Here is a 15,477-nt window from a genome sequence, read left to right as displayed (position 1 = left end):
CAGTTCCACATATAGGGATTATTTGCACAATTTGTACTAGTACTTGAGAACAATAGTGTCGTAATAAATACACATTAATGTTGGTATGCAGAACTTGATGGGATTGTGCGATACGATAGACTCGAGAGGAGCAATTTATCCCTGCATACGAACATAGTGATATATGTACATAGTAGGTAGGCTAACAAATTAATTAATTATATCGCGTATTGGCGAATCAACGACGCGTGAAATATCGCTGAGGGTAGATCGTGTTTATCAAAATTTTTGTAAGAGATACCTGATGGTGTTAAGTACCTCATGATACATGGATGATTGCAAATTGGAATGTTTGAAGTATGAGAGTACAATATTAGTTTTCTTGGTTATTTTTCTATACTATTTCTCTCATGCAATTATAAATATAATATTTCCAGCCTGGGTGACACAAGGGATATACTTTCTATTGTGTTATATACAATTTTTTTGATTCTCGGTATTTGACTTGCTATGTATTCGTACAATTAACAAAACTGATTATCGTATTGTCAAAAATCGATGATTCTAATGTTTGTCTGATTCGTGTGATACACACTCTATATATCCATACTACCCCAACACGCATCTGCATAATCCTCTACTACTCTTGTCTCTAACAGTAACAGAAAACCACAAGGCCTCTTCATTTTCCCCTTTCATGGAAGAACACAGATCGAATTTACGTATTTATACATTTAAGTCAAGGAGAGAATACGACGAATAAGAATATACGCAATGTAATGTCATTAATTAATTAATTATTGCAAATAGAATGAAATCGGAAAGATATATGCCATCGATTTAATATTAACGATTGGTCTTACGGTAATATTTATTGTAATATCGAATAATATATTAAACTAACGACGATTAAATAATAATCTTAATAATATATCTATTTCTGATGTATTGCGATGACTTGCTTAAGTCCGGGTCACGTAAAGTTTATTGGTGATAAACTCAAATAAATAAAAGAAATATAATTGAAATTGAAACAAAATAAACAGACTGTTGTTTATTGAATCTACTATCAATTGCAATGACCAAAAATGTTGTGTGCTTTATATGTCTCTTACTTTAGATTATCTGGCATCGTCTATCTTCTTTTTTTTCTCTTTTTTTTTTGTAATACGCCTTTGCTACATTTTGATTAGACAAACGTTGGCCGAGTATGCTAAAAATTATGTGACCACTCTTTGTACAATTATTAGAGTCATGAGAATTTGACCATACAATTAAACAGTAGGATTATATATTCAGCTATTTCGTGTATTCGCTAAAACACAAAGTTCCATTTGCAAAGAATCAATTACACACAGATAGTCTCACTCACGATAGTATCCGAGAAAAGGGGAATTTCATTTTCGACGACGACGATCTTGAATGTTGACTATCGATTACGGTGACATGCGTATAGACAGATGCGTAAATAAATTTACTCACACTTACTTGACGTACTCACGTATGCCATTACAATCGATCGTAGTTCGATCGCTTTCTCTCTATCTATCTGCCTCTCTCTCTCTCTCTCTCTCTCTATCTCTATCTCTTTCTCTCTTTCTCTCTTTCTCTCTTTAATTCATATCCTATCAAGATTTCACTCTCAACATTTTCCCCATTTCCACCCTATGTACCATTACGCAAAAAAAAAGTCAGTCCCCATCATAGCAAAAAAGCAATGGTCTTATAATTAATTGCCTGCTGCCTGTTTATGTACCAAAGGGTTCAGAATACAATTTATCTCTGCCCCATCCTTCTCTTTTTTCTTTTTTTATTCATTACCTCACACGTCATTCTTTTTGCACTTTAATTTGCTGCATAGTTGATTCGCCGTATTATCGTCGATGATCGATCGTCTCTCGAGTCGATCGACGTACGCGTTTTCATTTCCACTTGTGATCTGAATCCTGATGTTTAGTATATACTGTCATTAATATCAATCTTATCAACACGTTTGAATATACCGTTTGGTACATTAATATTTGCTCGCCTTGATTGGTCAAAGCGAGTCTTCGTCGTCGAGAGGCCGTGATAATTATTAATTGGGCCAAGCGAGATAAAAGCAGATGCTGCGCCTCTTTAAAGCGCTGTCTAATTAACGCGTGAATCATGCCTAATAATCGCTGGACCAATCAAGGAGCGCGAGTCGTATAGCTAACAGTATTATATTATAACCCTAACACAATGTAGTAGCGAATGAAATTAGTGAATGATAATCTAGACATATGTTACTAAATTTAATATCTGTCAGTGTAATGAATTTTTCTTCCATATACTATATATACTATATAGTTCACGCTCATTAGCTACATATCAGCATAATCACGATGCATTGATTTGTACATACTGTTAAATATTTTTTTGTTTTTCACAGGCCGGCACTTAACTGGTTAAAAATAAACAGCCCTCTGTTCTTTTTCTTCGTAATCCAATTTGTTGATCTTTAACGTTTAATTTATCTTTTCTAGTAAAACACGTATAAATATAAATGTTTCATTTGGTTGGCTAGCCCGCTACCTAGGCAGGTGGCTGCCCGCTGCACGAAACGCTTTAATTTCTTTCCTAAACTAGAGTGGTCGACGCCTGTATTTTTAAAACAGTTTTTCATCAATCGTCATGGAAAAGTTTCGCTGCAAAACAGGCAAGCACCTGTCGAGGCTAACTCGCAGTAATTGCACTAAAGCTAATGCTCTTTACAGCTTCGTATAAAAAATTTATATATTTATATAATATTATACATACTATATACTTATAAAGCTATTTAATTTTTTGCGACTATAATTGTGTCTCGTTTCAGCGCCAGAATTTTTATAATTTACACTATTAATTCTTTTTTACTAATTCAATAATGTACTTAGCGCAAAGATTAAGTGTTTACTTTACAGCTATAAGAGAAGGTGCTTAAGATTATACGATCGCATGCAAGTTTGACATTTTATGTACGCGTACACGCACACATTTACGCCTGCTGTACGTGTGCGCGTGTACGTGCACGCATGTACACACGCGAGAGCAAACACTATACGCGCGCACACACACACACAAAATGGATACATCACACACGGAGACTGACAGACCCGTAGGCAAGAAAAATGTCCGCGAGTCACACCGCTATTTAATATATGCGCTTATTAAAACTTCATCTAAGATTTTCTGTATAAGCTTTGTCGAATCTCTAAGTTCACCTACGTGTTTTTTCAAGCTTCCTTTGCAACATTAATAAAACGCGTTGTGTTAGAAAAGCTCCCTCCCCGTTGTAATTATACGATCTTCGGTTGCCTCGTAATAATAAGAAATATATTCAACATTTTTTTCCCCACATTTGTGTGGAAAATGATTGTTCGATATATATATATATACACTAGAGTATTACTGCTATCAAATTAGATCCTTTTCTCTCTCTCTCTCTCCATCTCTCTATCTCTCTTTATCTTTCGTTGAAAAATCTTGTCTCAAAGATTCTGAGGCATTCGTGAACAATCAGACTCTTTGTCATAAGGCTTTTTGTCTAGGCTAGGCTATTTATTTTGGCACTACGCCTCGAGTTCCCTTTTCTCGACCGGAGAAATCATTTTCCGTCGGCGAACTCGCAGAGATCGATGCACGAAAGCCGCACGTAAATCGTTCCAAAAACCCGTATACTATATATGTCCCTTCGTCGATGTTACTATACTCGTTCATCCTAGCTTCCATTCGATTGAATTCTTCCATTCTCCTTACGTCATCGACATTTATATGTACAAACGACAAGTGGAGGGAATCTTTCCGCGATTTTTTCTCCAACCGCGTTGAGCGCACACGAGCACACACCCACGCATCGAAGAGTGTACACGACAATCCGTACAGTCACACGCAAATACACGAACAGAGAACAAGAGGCAATTATACGAATTCCCTAGGAGTGCGAGAGGCAAACCCTTGCACGCCGCAAATCTCGATGACAAAAAAATCCCGCGTCAAGTATTTTTTTCGCGTTAGTGTCCATGCAACATTCATGAATATAATGTGCCATAAGAGACGAATGCGGACCTTTACACAGACTCTCCGTTCCGAGTATAAGGGGTACCACTCTAACTTTCCAAGCGATGCTTCGTTTGATTTTTTTTACTCCTCACGGTTCGGTATGTCGGATTGGAAGGGGGGAGGGTTGGGGTAGTAGCAGGGTGGATTCGAGTGCATTCGGGGAATATCAAATTCAAGGTACACTTCTCTCGCAAACCCTAGCTTTCTTTCGAAGTGCCTACACTTCAAAGATTTAACGGTGACACGTGCGAAACTCGAGTTTACAGAAAGTATCGAGAAGAGACGCGAGATTCCTCGCGAATTTCTTATATACCGTCGATTATTCGTCGGGGTGAGTCTGCGAAACGCTCCACGAATTCAAGAGACACGCGCGGGGCCCGAGTCTTCTTCTATCTTCCCGCTCTACTGCAAATTACTAAATGCGAGAGACATCGTTAACAGACTACTCTCGCCGAGTGACCCTCTCAATCGCTTCATTCGCAAAATTACCTTCACAGGCAGATCAGCGTATATAGACGAATCATTGTTTGTATCAGCTGTTCGAAGGGATCATTCGCAACCGCTCTTTTTTCTCTAAATCTCTCTGTCTTTCTCTCTCTCTTTTTCTCCATCTATCAGTCTGTCTCTTTCTCTGCGCCTACGCCACTGTATCTCTCTCTCTCTTAACGCTATTTTCCTTATCAACAGAATTTTCTTCCGTCCTCCCTTCTCCTCCGTACACTGTCATGTGTCGCTTATGTACGTGTGTGTCTCGTTGATCGTTCAAATCCCCCCCCCCCCCCCTCTCTTTCTATTTCTATCTATCTCTCTCACTTTTTTCTGTTTTCCAATTTCTTTCGAGACTTGTCCGAGCGAGCGCCCGGTATTCGAGCGCGATGCAAGTTAACGGTGAAACTTATCCGAGGCACGCTGATGGAAAATTAATTAGTAGCAGGCACGAATACCGGGATATCTCGCAACTTGTCTACGGATGTCTACTGCAAAATGGACGTTGAACGCTTCTCGTCTCGCTTCCTAATCCGTAGCACTTTGATAGAGGCTTGCGATAACAGAATACAACTGACCCATATTAAACTCGCATTGATCCCATTGTTACGCTTACTCTCAGCTTTTAAGTACGAGGCTTGCATGCTTTTCAGAACTCTAGCATGAAAAATTAACGAGACAGAGACGATTCGTGGGGAAAGGGATGAAAGATTTGTTTTTTTTAAATTCTACACGTATGACATTGCAGTTATAAAATTGGACGAAGGAAAGGAAATGTGTCGGTGGTGCCCTGATAAGAACGCGGATCGTCTCGAATCGTTTGTGCCGTAGATCACTAAACCCGTGTAACGCATGCGCGAAATAACCCGCTGGTTGAAGTAAACTGTGATAAGAATGCTCGAACCAGTCATCCCCTAACATTCGAGAATTCTCAAATCCCCAAATGTTCCTCTTTTACCCCATATAGTTACACAATCACCATATCCTGCGACCTCATTGGGCGGGGCGAGGGTCAATCAATTTACGACGAGCATCTCCTCAAAGAATACCTTGCAAACTTCCGGATCCCCATATTTAGACGGATAAAGAAAAAAGATTCCTCAACCACATAAATCCCAGGAACCTTTTTATCCCAGAATCACCCACCCCTCCCCCCGCCTTCACCAAGAAAGATTGTCGTGTCTCGAGAATCCTGTCCGAAGCAGTCAGCTTTTGTAAAATCTGTTCGATCAAACGAAAGTTGAAAGGGGGAGCTTTTGATGATGTATAAAAATAACGAGTTTGCACTTGGCAATAGTAACACAGTAACGGGGTGTGTATAAAAATAATAATAATAATAATAAATTGAGAAGCGTAACCAATAAGAAATACTCGAGGTATGATTGAACAGAGGAATAACGGTTGTCGTTGCAAGGCAGTGATTCCCCTGTAATCGAAGAGGATCTTGTCCGTAGGTGCAAGACGAACTTCGTGAGGGATGAGTTGATAAAATAGTAAAATAAAAAAAAAAAAAAAAAAAAAAAAAAAAAGTAGAATGAAAAGCCCAAGCCCAAGCCCTTAGAATTAGTCGCAGTGTGCCCCAAAGCCCCTTATAGTTTCTTAGGCCCTCTAGCCCCATAGATAGAGTGCCATGCCATGCGTGTTCGCTCTTGCTGTAGGTATGTCGCGAGTTTCAACGCGGGGCGTGCAAACGCGGCGAGACGGAGTGCCGGTTTGCGCACCCCCTCGAGACGGTGCAGGCGAACGAGGACGGCTCTGTGACGGTCTGCATGGACGCTGTCAAGGGCCGATGCAATCGGGACCCCTGCCGCTATTTCCACCCCCCTCTGCACCTTCAAGCCCACATTAAGGCCGCACAATCTCGGGCTAGCATTGCGGTAATGCATCTCTCTCTCTCTCTCTCTCTCTCTCTCTCTCTATCTATCTATCTATCTCTAAGATCTTTCTTCCATTTCTAACTCCAACACTGTAACGCTATCTCCCACTTACTCTCTTTCACTATATCTTATTTATATTTTACTCTCTCCTTCCTTTCTAATTTCACACCCTCTAACTTCATCTTTTCCTCTCTTTCCGTACATCTATATACTATACTTACCTATCTTGTGTATTTTCCGACTTTCATTTCGCCTAATATTAGTGATAATGTCCTTTATCACCTTGTTCCTTAATCCTCGTTATTCCGCTTCTTACGATCCTTGTACCATCCAAGCAACAAAAGATTGCTTTAAGGTATTACGTTGTACTTTATTTCGTTTCGTCGAGGAGAGGAAAAATGTTGTTTCCATGTTTTTATTTTCCCTATACCCTCTCTCTTTTCTTCTATAATATACGGACAGATTTATCTATACCATTTATGTACTATATCAGTCGCTCTTTTGTTCGGTCTCCCTCGGGTGAAAAGCTCCTTTTTTCCGTCTAATCCGATACTCCTATTTATCGTGCACTTCACATTTCCATAGCTCAATTTTAGCTTTTTGACTCGCGATACGAGGAAAACCTACGAGGTGGTAACACGGTCTTATTAAAATTGTATTCTTAACGAGAAATTGTTAGAATTACAGCTGCCTACGGAGCGCGGAGGGAGAAAGGCTAAGAAATATCATTCATCTCGCGCGGCCGCTCCTCATCGTAAAATAATATTTCCATTTCGAAACATCACTCTCACCTACTGTTATTGCTGCGCGACGTAATCTCGTTTGGTTCATTAACGATTATTTAAATATTAATAGCGAGATCGATGTTAAAACTTGCAATTAATAGCCAGCAACCAATTGTTTAATTACGAATTTTAGCATAAAATCGATTATTCGGCTAGTCAAATATTTGAGAGAGCGACAGGTGCCAAGCTTGGATAATTTAATCGTACAACTATAGTCTCGCGACCTTTTTCCTTCCAGCTATGCATATAAAATATTGACAAAAGTCTCTCGTCCTGTTAACGAGCTATCCGTGTATCCCGAACTTTGTCCAAACTTTGGCGTTACGAGTTTCGCTTGTTTTCCTATTCTTCTTTGCCATTCTCCTTTCTATAGCGTTAAAACCAAATGGAAGCGATGCAAAGGGGAATGGAGAAGCATCGGAAACTACGGCTTTTCATATCCGTAATGTCTGCTGCTCTGCGCTTTCCAAGTATCGCGCCATACTTCCTACACTTGGATCGAACTACTCGAGAAAGTGAAGCCTGCCGGATCGGAAGCGATAACAAGAAAAATTTCACCAGCAGTCGTGAATCCATTGCTCTTCGCGATAAATAAAACGTCTTGAGTTCGTCTACCTGGAAAATCCTTCCACCCTCCCTCTCGCCTTTTCCAAAACTTTTCTCTCTCTCTATTTTTCCTTCTCGTCATTTCTCCATTCGTTTACATCTTTTTAAAACCACTCACCTTTCTCTCTCACTCTTACTTTCTCTCTCTTTCTCTCTCTCTCTCTCCTTTTCTTCTCTATCTATCTCTCATTATTTTCATACTCTTTTCAAGTCTTCTTGGGCTGCGTCGAAAAAGCTTTAGCTCCTGCGCTGCTTTTCGCCAATCTTCACCGGGTATCTATCTGGCTTCTCCCCCAATCGCAAAATTCTCCACGTATTATCTGTGCTATGTACCTATCGAGCTCTTTCATTCTCTTTCCCTCTCTCGCTCTTTCTCTATCTCTCTCCATTTTTCTCTACAATGCTACGTACGTGTTTACAGTCCCACATTCTCTATGTAGCATATGTCTACTATCGTATTCAGCACTAAACACACGCGTAATTTGCCGAAAAAAAAACCGAAGCAAAATTGGCAAAGAGCTGCGCAGCCGCCGAAATTTTGGTAGTTTTGTCAATTTTCAAATCGTATTGCTCCATTACGTATAAAAATATACAAGAATAAAGATGGATGAAAAGACAATGAAATTTCCATCATTCTCTATACAATATCAAAGACACGTTTGTTCATTTTAAGATACGATTTTGATCGACGAAACTATCACAGAATATATATATATATATTTATTTATTTATATATCAATACCCATCCATTTAATCCGAATTATCTCCAAACTTCCCACTCTCTTAGTGCTCTATATGATTTTTTATTATATACGCTCCTATAGTTCTCCACCCCCTATATTTGTCGCTTTTGTGTTCGTTCATTTCACACCATCCCCTGTATGATGTTCAGTCATTTCGTAGTTCGTAGCGAGTAGTACACGAGACTGAGTTCTTGTTAACATCACCAACACCACTACTCTATTTCTCTCTCTTTCTAGCAGCCTATCGCAGCTATCCAGGTGCAAAGAACTAGTTGCAATACACCACTCACCTGATCGGTACCTAGTTCATAGTGAAATTGATTAAACGCAGTGTTCGATATCGTCTGCTCCACTTTCGTCCATCAAAAGTCTCTTTCGCGCGTGACGAGAAATTGTCCTTGGTCGGTTTTCTTTTTGCATATGTATAGCTTTTGATGAGGAGGAAAGTGGCGAGGACCCTGTAAATAACGATATATAAGTAGTAACGAAACGTCTGTTATTACCAATGACACGTACACCACCCTGCTGACAAGCTGTGCTGCACGAACCCCGGCTATATCAACCTTGCTGCTGTTTTGCTGCCCCACACAAAAAACGCTACACTAAAATTCTTGAAAGATTCGACACGGGTTTGTGGGAGGTGTGGGCCAGGGATCGGTCCGTCCTGGGTATTCTCCGCCCGACGGAGACCGGTAGAGCGAAGCAACGAAAGAAAAGAGAGGACAAAAGTAAAGAATATAAAAAAAAGAGTAAATAAATAAATGGAAAGGTATGGAAAAGCGAGCGAAAAAAGGCAGTTCCTTCCCTCCGAGTCGCAGGCGCGGAAGGAGCGAGATTAGCAGGAATGTACAGGCGAATAAATTGATTCTCACCTGTTGCGCGAACCGTTTTGGGTATTGGCAAAATCTCTGAGGGAAAAATTGCGAGTTTGATCGAGCCGGAGACCATCTCGAGTGGAAAACAGAAAAGAAGTTGGAGCGGTCATCGGATGCGGTACGGATGTAGAGTGTAGGAAAGGTGCGAGAGAAGGGATGAGTGGTAGGGTGAATGGGATGACTGTGTGAAAAGAGGAGGGTGAAAGGTTTCAGCGAACCTTCGGAAGGCCGCCGGGGGAGAAAGCTGCGGTCACACAGCCAAACGCACAGGAAGAGGAGAGTGACGATCGCTGCACGGGATCGGGATGATTGCGGCAGACCAGCTTGTTGGCAGGAAAGTTTCATTCGCTACAAATGATTCTCAATTTTTCCAAGGGTGCATTCTATACGTTTCGCGAACCGCACTTTCTCTTGCCTCATTCTCCAATTTTTCACAGTCTTAAGCTTCTTCTTCTTCTTCTACTTCTACTTCTTGTCTTCCCTCCGTCCTCTCGAGAAGACTCTGTGTAAGTATCGTGGATTCTTTTTCACACACTCACTCTTTCTTTTTTTTTTATTTAATTTAATCTTGTCTCGCCCGCTTTATTTCTCATTATCACCCGAACACCTCGCTACTTTCTCCGTATCCACTGGTCAACGCTCGAACCTCGTCGATATCACGCTCCCTGAAAAAGTAGGAAAATCCGGAGACTCTGCTCGAGCAGGAAGATTCATGATTCGTTGGATGAATTGGCACAGTCGCGATTGAAAAATTCATTGGTTAAAACCGGTATCCCTCGAGGCCAGTGGATAATCGCGGAAAATTGGAAAATGCACTCTTGGAATTTGTCTAGGGTGAGCGTGAAAGCGTTTCGAGTGAAATTATACGCGCGAGGGCCACGAAACTTTACAAAATGATTTACTCGACCGTACACAAACACTTACACACACGGGAGCGGTAGGGGGAAGTGGAATGATAGACGGAGAGGTCGTTAAAGCTGTTGTTAACGAGTTGATGAGAAGCTGCGTCTGTATTCACACGGCTGTTGCACACGTGCAGGATTCGCAAATTTCACCAGGACGAGAGGAGCACGTCGCAAGGATCACTCTGGAAAGGTGTCATAGAGAGAAATACCGAAAAAAAAGGAGCAAAAAACAAAAGCAAAAAAAGAAAAAATGTCATGTTTTACTTAAAACTTTCAGGTACATATCTATTATACATGTATAGAAGATCGAAGCTACGATGTAATAAATTGTGCGCGATTCTTTGGCGAATCATTGGCATTTTCGCTGAGGGCACTGACTGGATGAGAAATGGCGACGTTAAAAAAAGGGATACGCCTCTTCATTAATTATCGGCAGAATGACTCGATTATTGCAGGTATGCCAGAGAGTCAGAAACGCCAGCTCGATTTCCGGTGTCCACACGCGGTTCCCGAAACAATGGATTATTGTCTAATTTTCAGCAATCGACGATCCTACATCCCGATCTCCATCCATCATTGTCTCTTTTATTGATCGAAACCTCTATATGCTTTTAATATTATGTATAAAAATCTCTCTGTCTCTCTCCCTCTCTCTCTTTCTCTCTCTCTCTTTCTTTTTCTTTTTCTATCTCTTTCTCTTTCTCTCTAACTCTCTTAATAATTCTTGATCTTCACTCTTCAACTGTCTAGGCGAATATTACTTTTTTTCTTTCAGTATCGACTCTAGTAAACGCCACTGGTACATACTAGCATTATTTTCTGTTACTCCGTTTCTACTGCAGTGGTCGCGCAATGCGCAGCAATTCTTCAGTCTTTTATCGTCCTTTTCTTTGCGTCTTGTTCCTTTAGTCTTCCACATTCATTTATTTTTTTTTCTCTCTCTCATTTGGCAGATGTCGCGAAATCTCTCATCCCAAAAGAAGCACGAATCTCCCACGGGAAACGTCAATAGCATAAAAAGTTACCATTGGCCGGTTTGCCTTTAACTCCCTCGCGAACTTCTTTTCTCGAATTAACGCGACTGTAAGACAAATGCTCGGGGATCTCCTCGAAGGAGAAAACTTTTCACTGAATTTTTGCTAGTTTTCGAGCAGAGATCGAGTATCGTTTAACGCAGAGTTGGCGAATCTGCCGTTTGGGAGAATCTCGCATTGGCGCGACCACACACAGCCAGGCTCACAGAAACACGCGCACAGATATATATATATATATAACTGCAATGATACAGCTAGATGTACTCCTGAGGAACGTACCCGTTGATCGAAGTAAAGGGAAAATAATGAGTTAATTACAACAACAACAAAAAACTGAGCTCTTATTGTTACAGTATATAGTAACGTGTAAATATATCGTGTTAAAAGTTAATTAACGAAAAATCGCGACTGCCATTTCTTGCCTTAGCCTCAACTGGTCTGTTTTTCTTTTTTTGATTTTGATCTTGCCCTCTCGCCTGACGATGCTTCTTCATGCTTGCTGAATACCTCCGTGCGCTTCGCTACCTGCCAATTAACGCCTGCGAAATTGCCAACAATGTATATCCGAAAAACGCACAATTGACCGATCATCGCACGCATACGCCAAACCGACCACCGGCACAACGTCGACAAACCTGACGTAACGGGGCCACGAACCGACCGATATAATGTCGAAATATCGTCGCACCGGAAATTGGATGGATCTCGCTGATGGACTGGCTGCGAAAAATCGTGGATGGTGTCGATGATTGAACAAAAAATCTGCAGACTGCGAATCTACCGGGGAGTGTAGCTGGAATGGGAGCGATGGCTGGTGGAATGTCAGGAGTGCCGGCAACTGCCGTTTCCGGAGGACTCCAGGCTGCCAATATGGCCAGCATCGAGCTGGGCAAGAAGCGGATGCGCGACTCCAATGATGATCTGCTAATGGTACCACGGCTTATGCATGAAGTACACTTTCCTTTTTCATAACGGAGTCTCCCGGACTGACCTACTCTCTTAAGCTTATCCCTCCGAACGCATTCTCTCGTCTCTCTTTCTCCCTTTGTATACATGTATATGGTACATAACAACTTTTCATTTTCCCCCAAGTCTAAATGCAAAATTAAAAATCTCTGCCTGCTTCTTTGGCAAATTAAAATTCGATCCTGTAAAAAGCAAAGAAAAAAAAAAGGGAGAAAAATCGTGGAGGAAAGAGCCGCGAAGTAGGTCAGTTTTGGAGATTCCGAGTAATCGTACGTTTAAGTTATATATCGATATAGTTATTGCGATTGTGAATACACTGCTGAGCGCGCTTAGAGCTCTAGCTACCCCCTTCATCCCCTTCATTTGATTTCTAACAAGCGTCCCGCTTCATCGCGATGGCACTTTTTATCCACGGCACATCGCGATTGCATTTCGCCAAAATTGATCGCATATGCACGATGCATAATTGCGCACTGAGTCTAAGGTGCAATTTTTTATCGCCTTTTATTCTCTCTCTCTCTCTCTCTCTTTTTCCCTTTCTCTCTATCTTCATCTATCTATCTTTGTCTCTGGCTCTCTTCTCTCTTGCTCTGGCAAAACTAATCGCGCGAATTAATTTTTAGAAGCAAAAAAATAATCGGTACTCTCTCTCTCTCTCTCTCTTTCTTTCTTTATCTCGAAATTAAAAGTCCATTTTACTGTCAGTCTGAATTTTCGGAAGAAATCTGCCAACTTTTTCTCAATCAGAGCTCTTATTTTCCTCGATTTTTTTTTGTTACTCTCTACAATCTAATCCTTATTAATTTCGCTTTCTACTGTCGTTGCAATGTTGTTCGTACCACCAGAGCTTAAGCCTCGTAATGTATTTATAGATCGCTTAATTATCTTCTTTTGTTGTTTGTCGGTTCGAACCAAGCACGTTTCGCTCGTTCACGAGCTAAAGCTTTCGGGAGCGAGACGCGCGTGGCTTTGGTGCTTACCGTACAAATTTCATACACCGATAAAAAAATCCGTTGATTCGAACAACTCTTTTTTCAAAGAGCTCCAGTTTCATATTTACTCGCCATTAGTAAAATTTATTTAATCGGATTAAAATTGCTCGAATCCTCCGAGAATCAATATTTAATTAAAAGTGCAGTTGTATCTATATTAAAACCGAGCAAATATTTAACTGGAGCTACTCGAGTCGAAGATAAATTTCATTTAAAGGATTCTTTTCTCAGCGTATAGACTCTTCTTATTATTATCATTAGCCAACCGTCAACGAATCGGAATAGCAGCTGGACAGCGATTCGATCGTTGACCTTGCTTGACAGGTTGGAACACGGGCGCATCGAGTGAACTCTGAGAGGGAGGAGAAAAAAAATCTTAAATCGATCATGGATCGAGCTCGATGCGCGCGTGCTTCGATTGGAGCTCGTAAATTTTGGAGTGTCTAATCACCGTACGCGGGAACAGGGTCCAAAACCGTTTACGATGTTAGAGCTGTGTAATAATGAGCTTGCGCCGATGATGCATGCTGTGCTTTAGCGACTACACGAGGTGATGGCGAAATGTCAGAAGGAAAATGTGTCATCCCCTCGAGCTGCTCCAGAAACGAGCAGTGAAACCCCCGGCCAATCGAAAATCGCTCGATATTTCGAATCACGCACTTTTTTCACCTAACATTGAGATTTCTCTTTTGTGTACGATGACTCGACTTCTCATTGTTGGATTCGCGTCGGGAATTCGCTATATTATATATACCACCATATCAGCACCGTAGGCTGCTTATATACATACACTCGCTACTTCTTTTCCAGCTACTAATTCTATTTATTCTTTTTCATTACATTTATTTCATCTGTATACACGTTACACTCGTTTAATCTCACTTGATCTTCTTCTTGTCTTCTCTCTCTCTCTCTCTCTCTCTCTCTTTGACATATAGATCTCCCGTTCGCTCCTATCCAATTTTTTCGTTCTCCCTTTCACCTTTTTCTCGCTATCCCTCCCATTCTCACGCTGCCAATCGCGATCGCGCGCGTCTCTTCGTTTTCATTGTTCAACTTTATCGGGCACATCCAACAGTATCATTGCTAAAACTATCATGTATCAACACTCATCCGGTATAGCAAACCTTTTTTCTATGATTTGCCATTAAAGAGGGTGAGAAAGGTTATATTTTTGTTTCGTTGCCTCTCTTGTACAACTCGCGTGTATAATGTATCATTTTGCAAATCGTTCGCATTGTACTCCGGGGATCTATATCGAGAGCTCTCTCTCTCTCTCTCTCTCTCTCTTAATTGGAGCATTCCGAAGGATATTATTCGTGTCGGTTGGAAAGATGGTGGCTGGTTTTTCTGACGCGACCCAGGCGTTAGGGGTTGAGAAGCGAGGAGGGGAAGAAACGAGGGGTGAAAAGCAAAAGAGAGCGAGAAAGAACAGGAAAAAGGGGGAAGACTCTGCAGTTATCCAACAACGAAACGTCGTCATTCGGGAAGGTCGTCGCAAGCTGCGTCATCGGCACAACTTTTACACACTACTACAGCTCAGCGCCCTTCTGCCTCTCGGAAGCGCACTCCTTCACTCTCCCCTTTAGCCACCAAGCCCCCGCCACCCCCAACTTCTACGAAAAGATCAATATTTAGACGCACCGTGTCCCGGCCTCGAAACGAGTTGAAACCGTACCTGTCTTTGTTGCAGATGGACGTGAAGTCTGTCGGGTCGTTCTACTACGAGAATTTTGTAAGTGCAGACCAAAATACAGAAATCCATATACTACATGCCAAACCGCTCAATTCCACATCCCTCTCTCGCAACCTCTCTTCCTCCACGTCCGTCCGAAGCTGCTTCTTTATACATCCATCAACGGCGCCATTGGATCGCCAAGCTTACAGCTTTCCTCTCTCTCTCTCTATCTCTGTCTCTCACTTTCTTTCTCGCGCGGCCAATTCGTTGACTTTTAACAAGCTGCTCGTTAATTCCACGTGAAGCGATTCTGGGCCTGAAAACGCGCACCGTCAGCTCCATCATTGGCAATTGCTAGCTTCGGAAAATTGAGAGAAATCAAAACGAGGAAAAGAGACGACGAAAAAAAGTCTCGGAGCTGAAGGATGTACACTCATAAAGAAAATAGCAAAAGAGTCGCAGGATGCAGTAACTGTACTCGCGGGGACC

The 15,477-nt window shown here is 41.4% G+C and overlaps 1 protein-coding gene across 15 annotated transcripts in view; it reads left to right on the top strand.

Moving 5' to 3' along the window:
• The window catches only part of LOC136778624 (ecdysone-induced protein 74EF-like), a 172,628-nt gene that overhangs the window by 150,860 nt on the left and 6,291 nt on the right, over nt 1–15,477 (top strand). For 6 of the 15 annotated variants that reach the window (XM_066735636.1, XM_066735627.1, XM_066735626.1 and 3 more), the window contains 3 exons: nt 6,186–6,404; nt 12,121–12,303; nt 15,004–15,045. The exons of 2 other annotated variants lie outside the window; for them this stretch is intronic. In XM_066735636.1, the coding sequence (XP_066591733.1) occupies nt 6,186–6,404; nt 12,121–12,303; nt 15,004–15,045 (444 nt within the window). The remainder of the gene's footprint in view (nt 1–6,185; nt 6,405–12,120; nt 12,304–15,003; nt 15,046–15,477) is intronic. 7 more of the 15 variants (XM_066735639.1, XM_066735637.1, XM_066735629.1 and 4 more) reach the window with 6 other exon arrangements.

Source organism: Prorops nasuta, unplaced genomic scaffold (assembly GCF_024137725.1).
Source record: "Prorops nasuta isolate Cenicafe-Biocafe unplaced genomic scaffold, Cenicafe_Pnas_1.2 PNAS00014, whole genome shotgun sequence".
NCBI lineage: Eukaryota > Metazoa > Arthropoda > Insecta > Hymenoptera > Bethylidae > Prorops > Prorops nasuta.
Note: the sequence above shows the minus strand (reverse complement) of the source record. Positions and strands in the feature narration are given on the sequence as shown.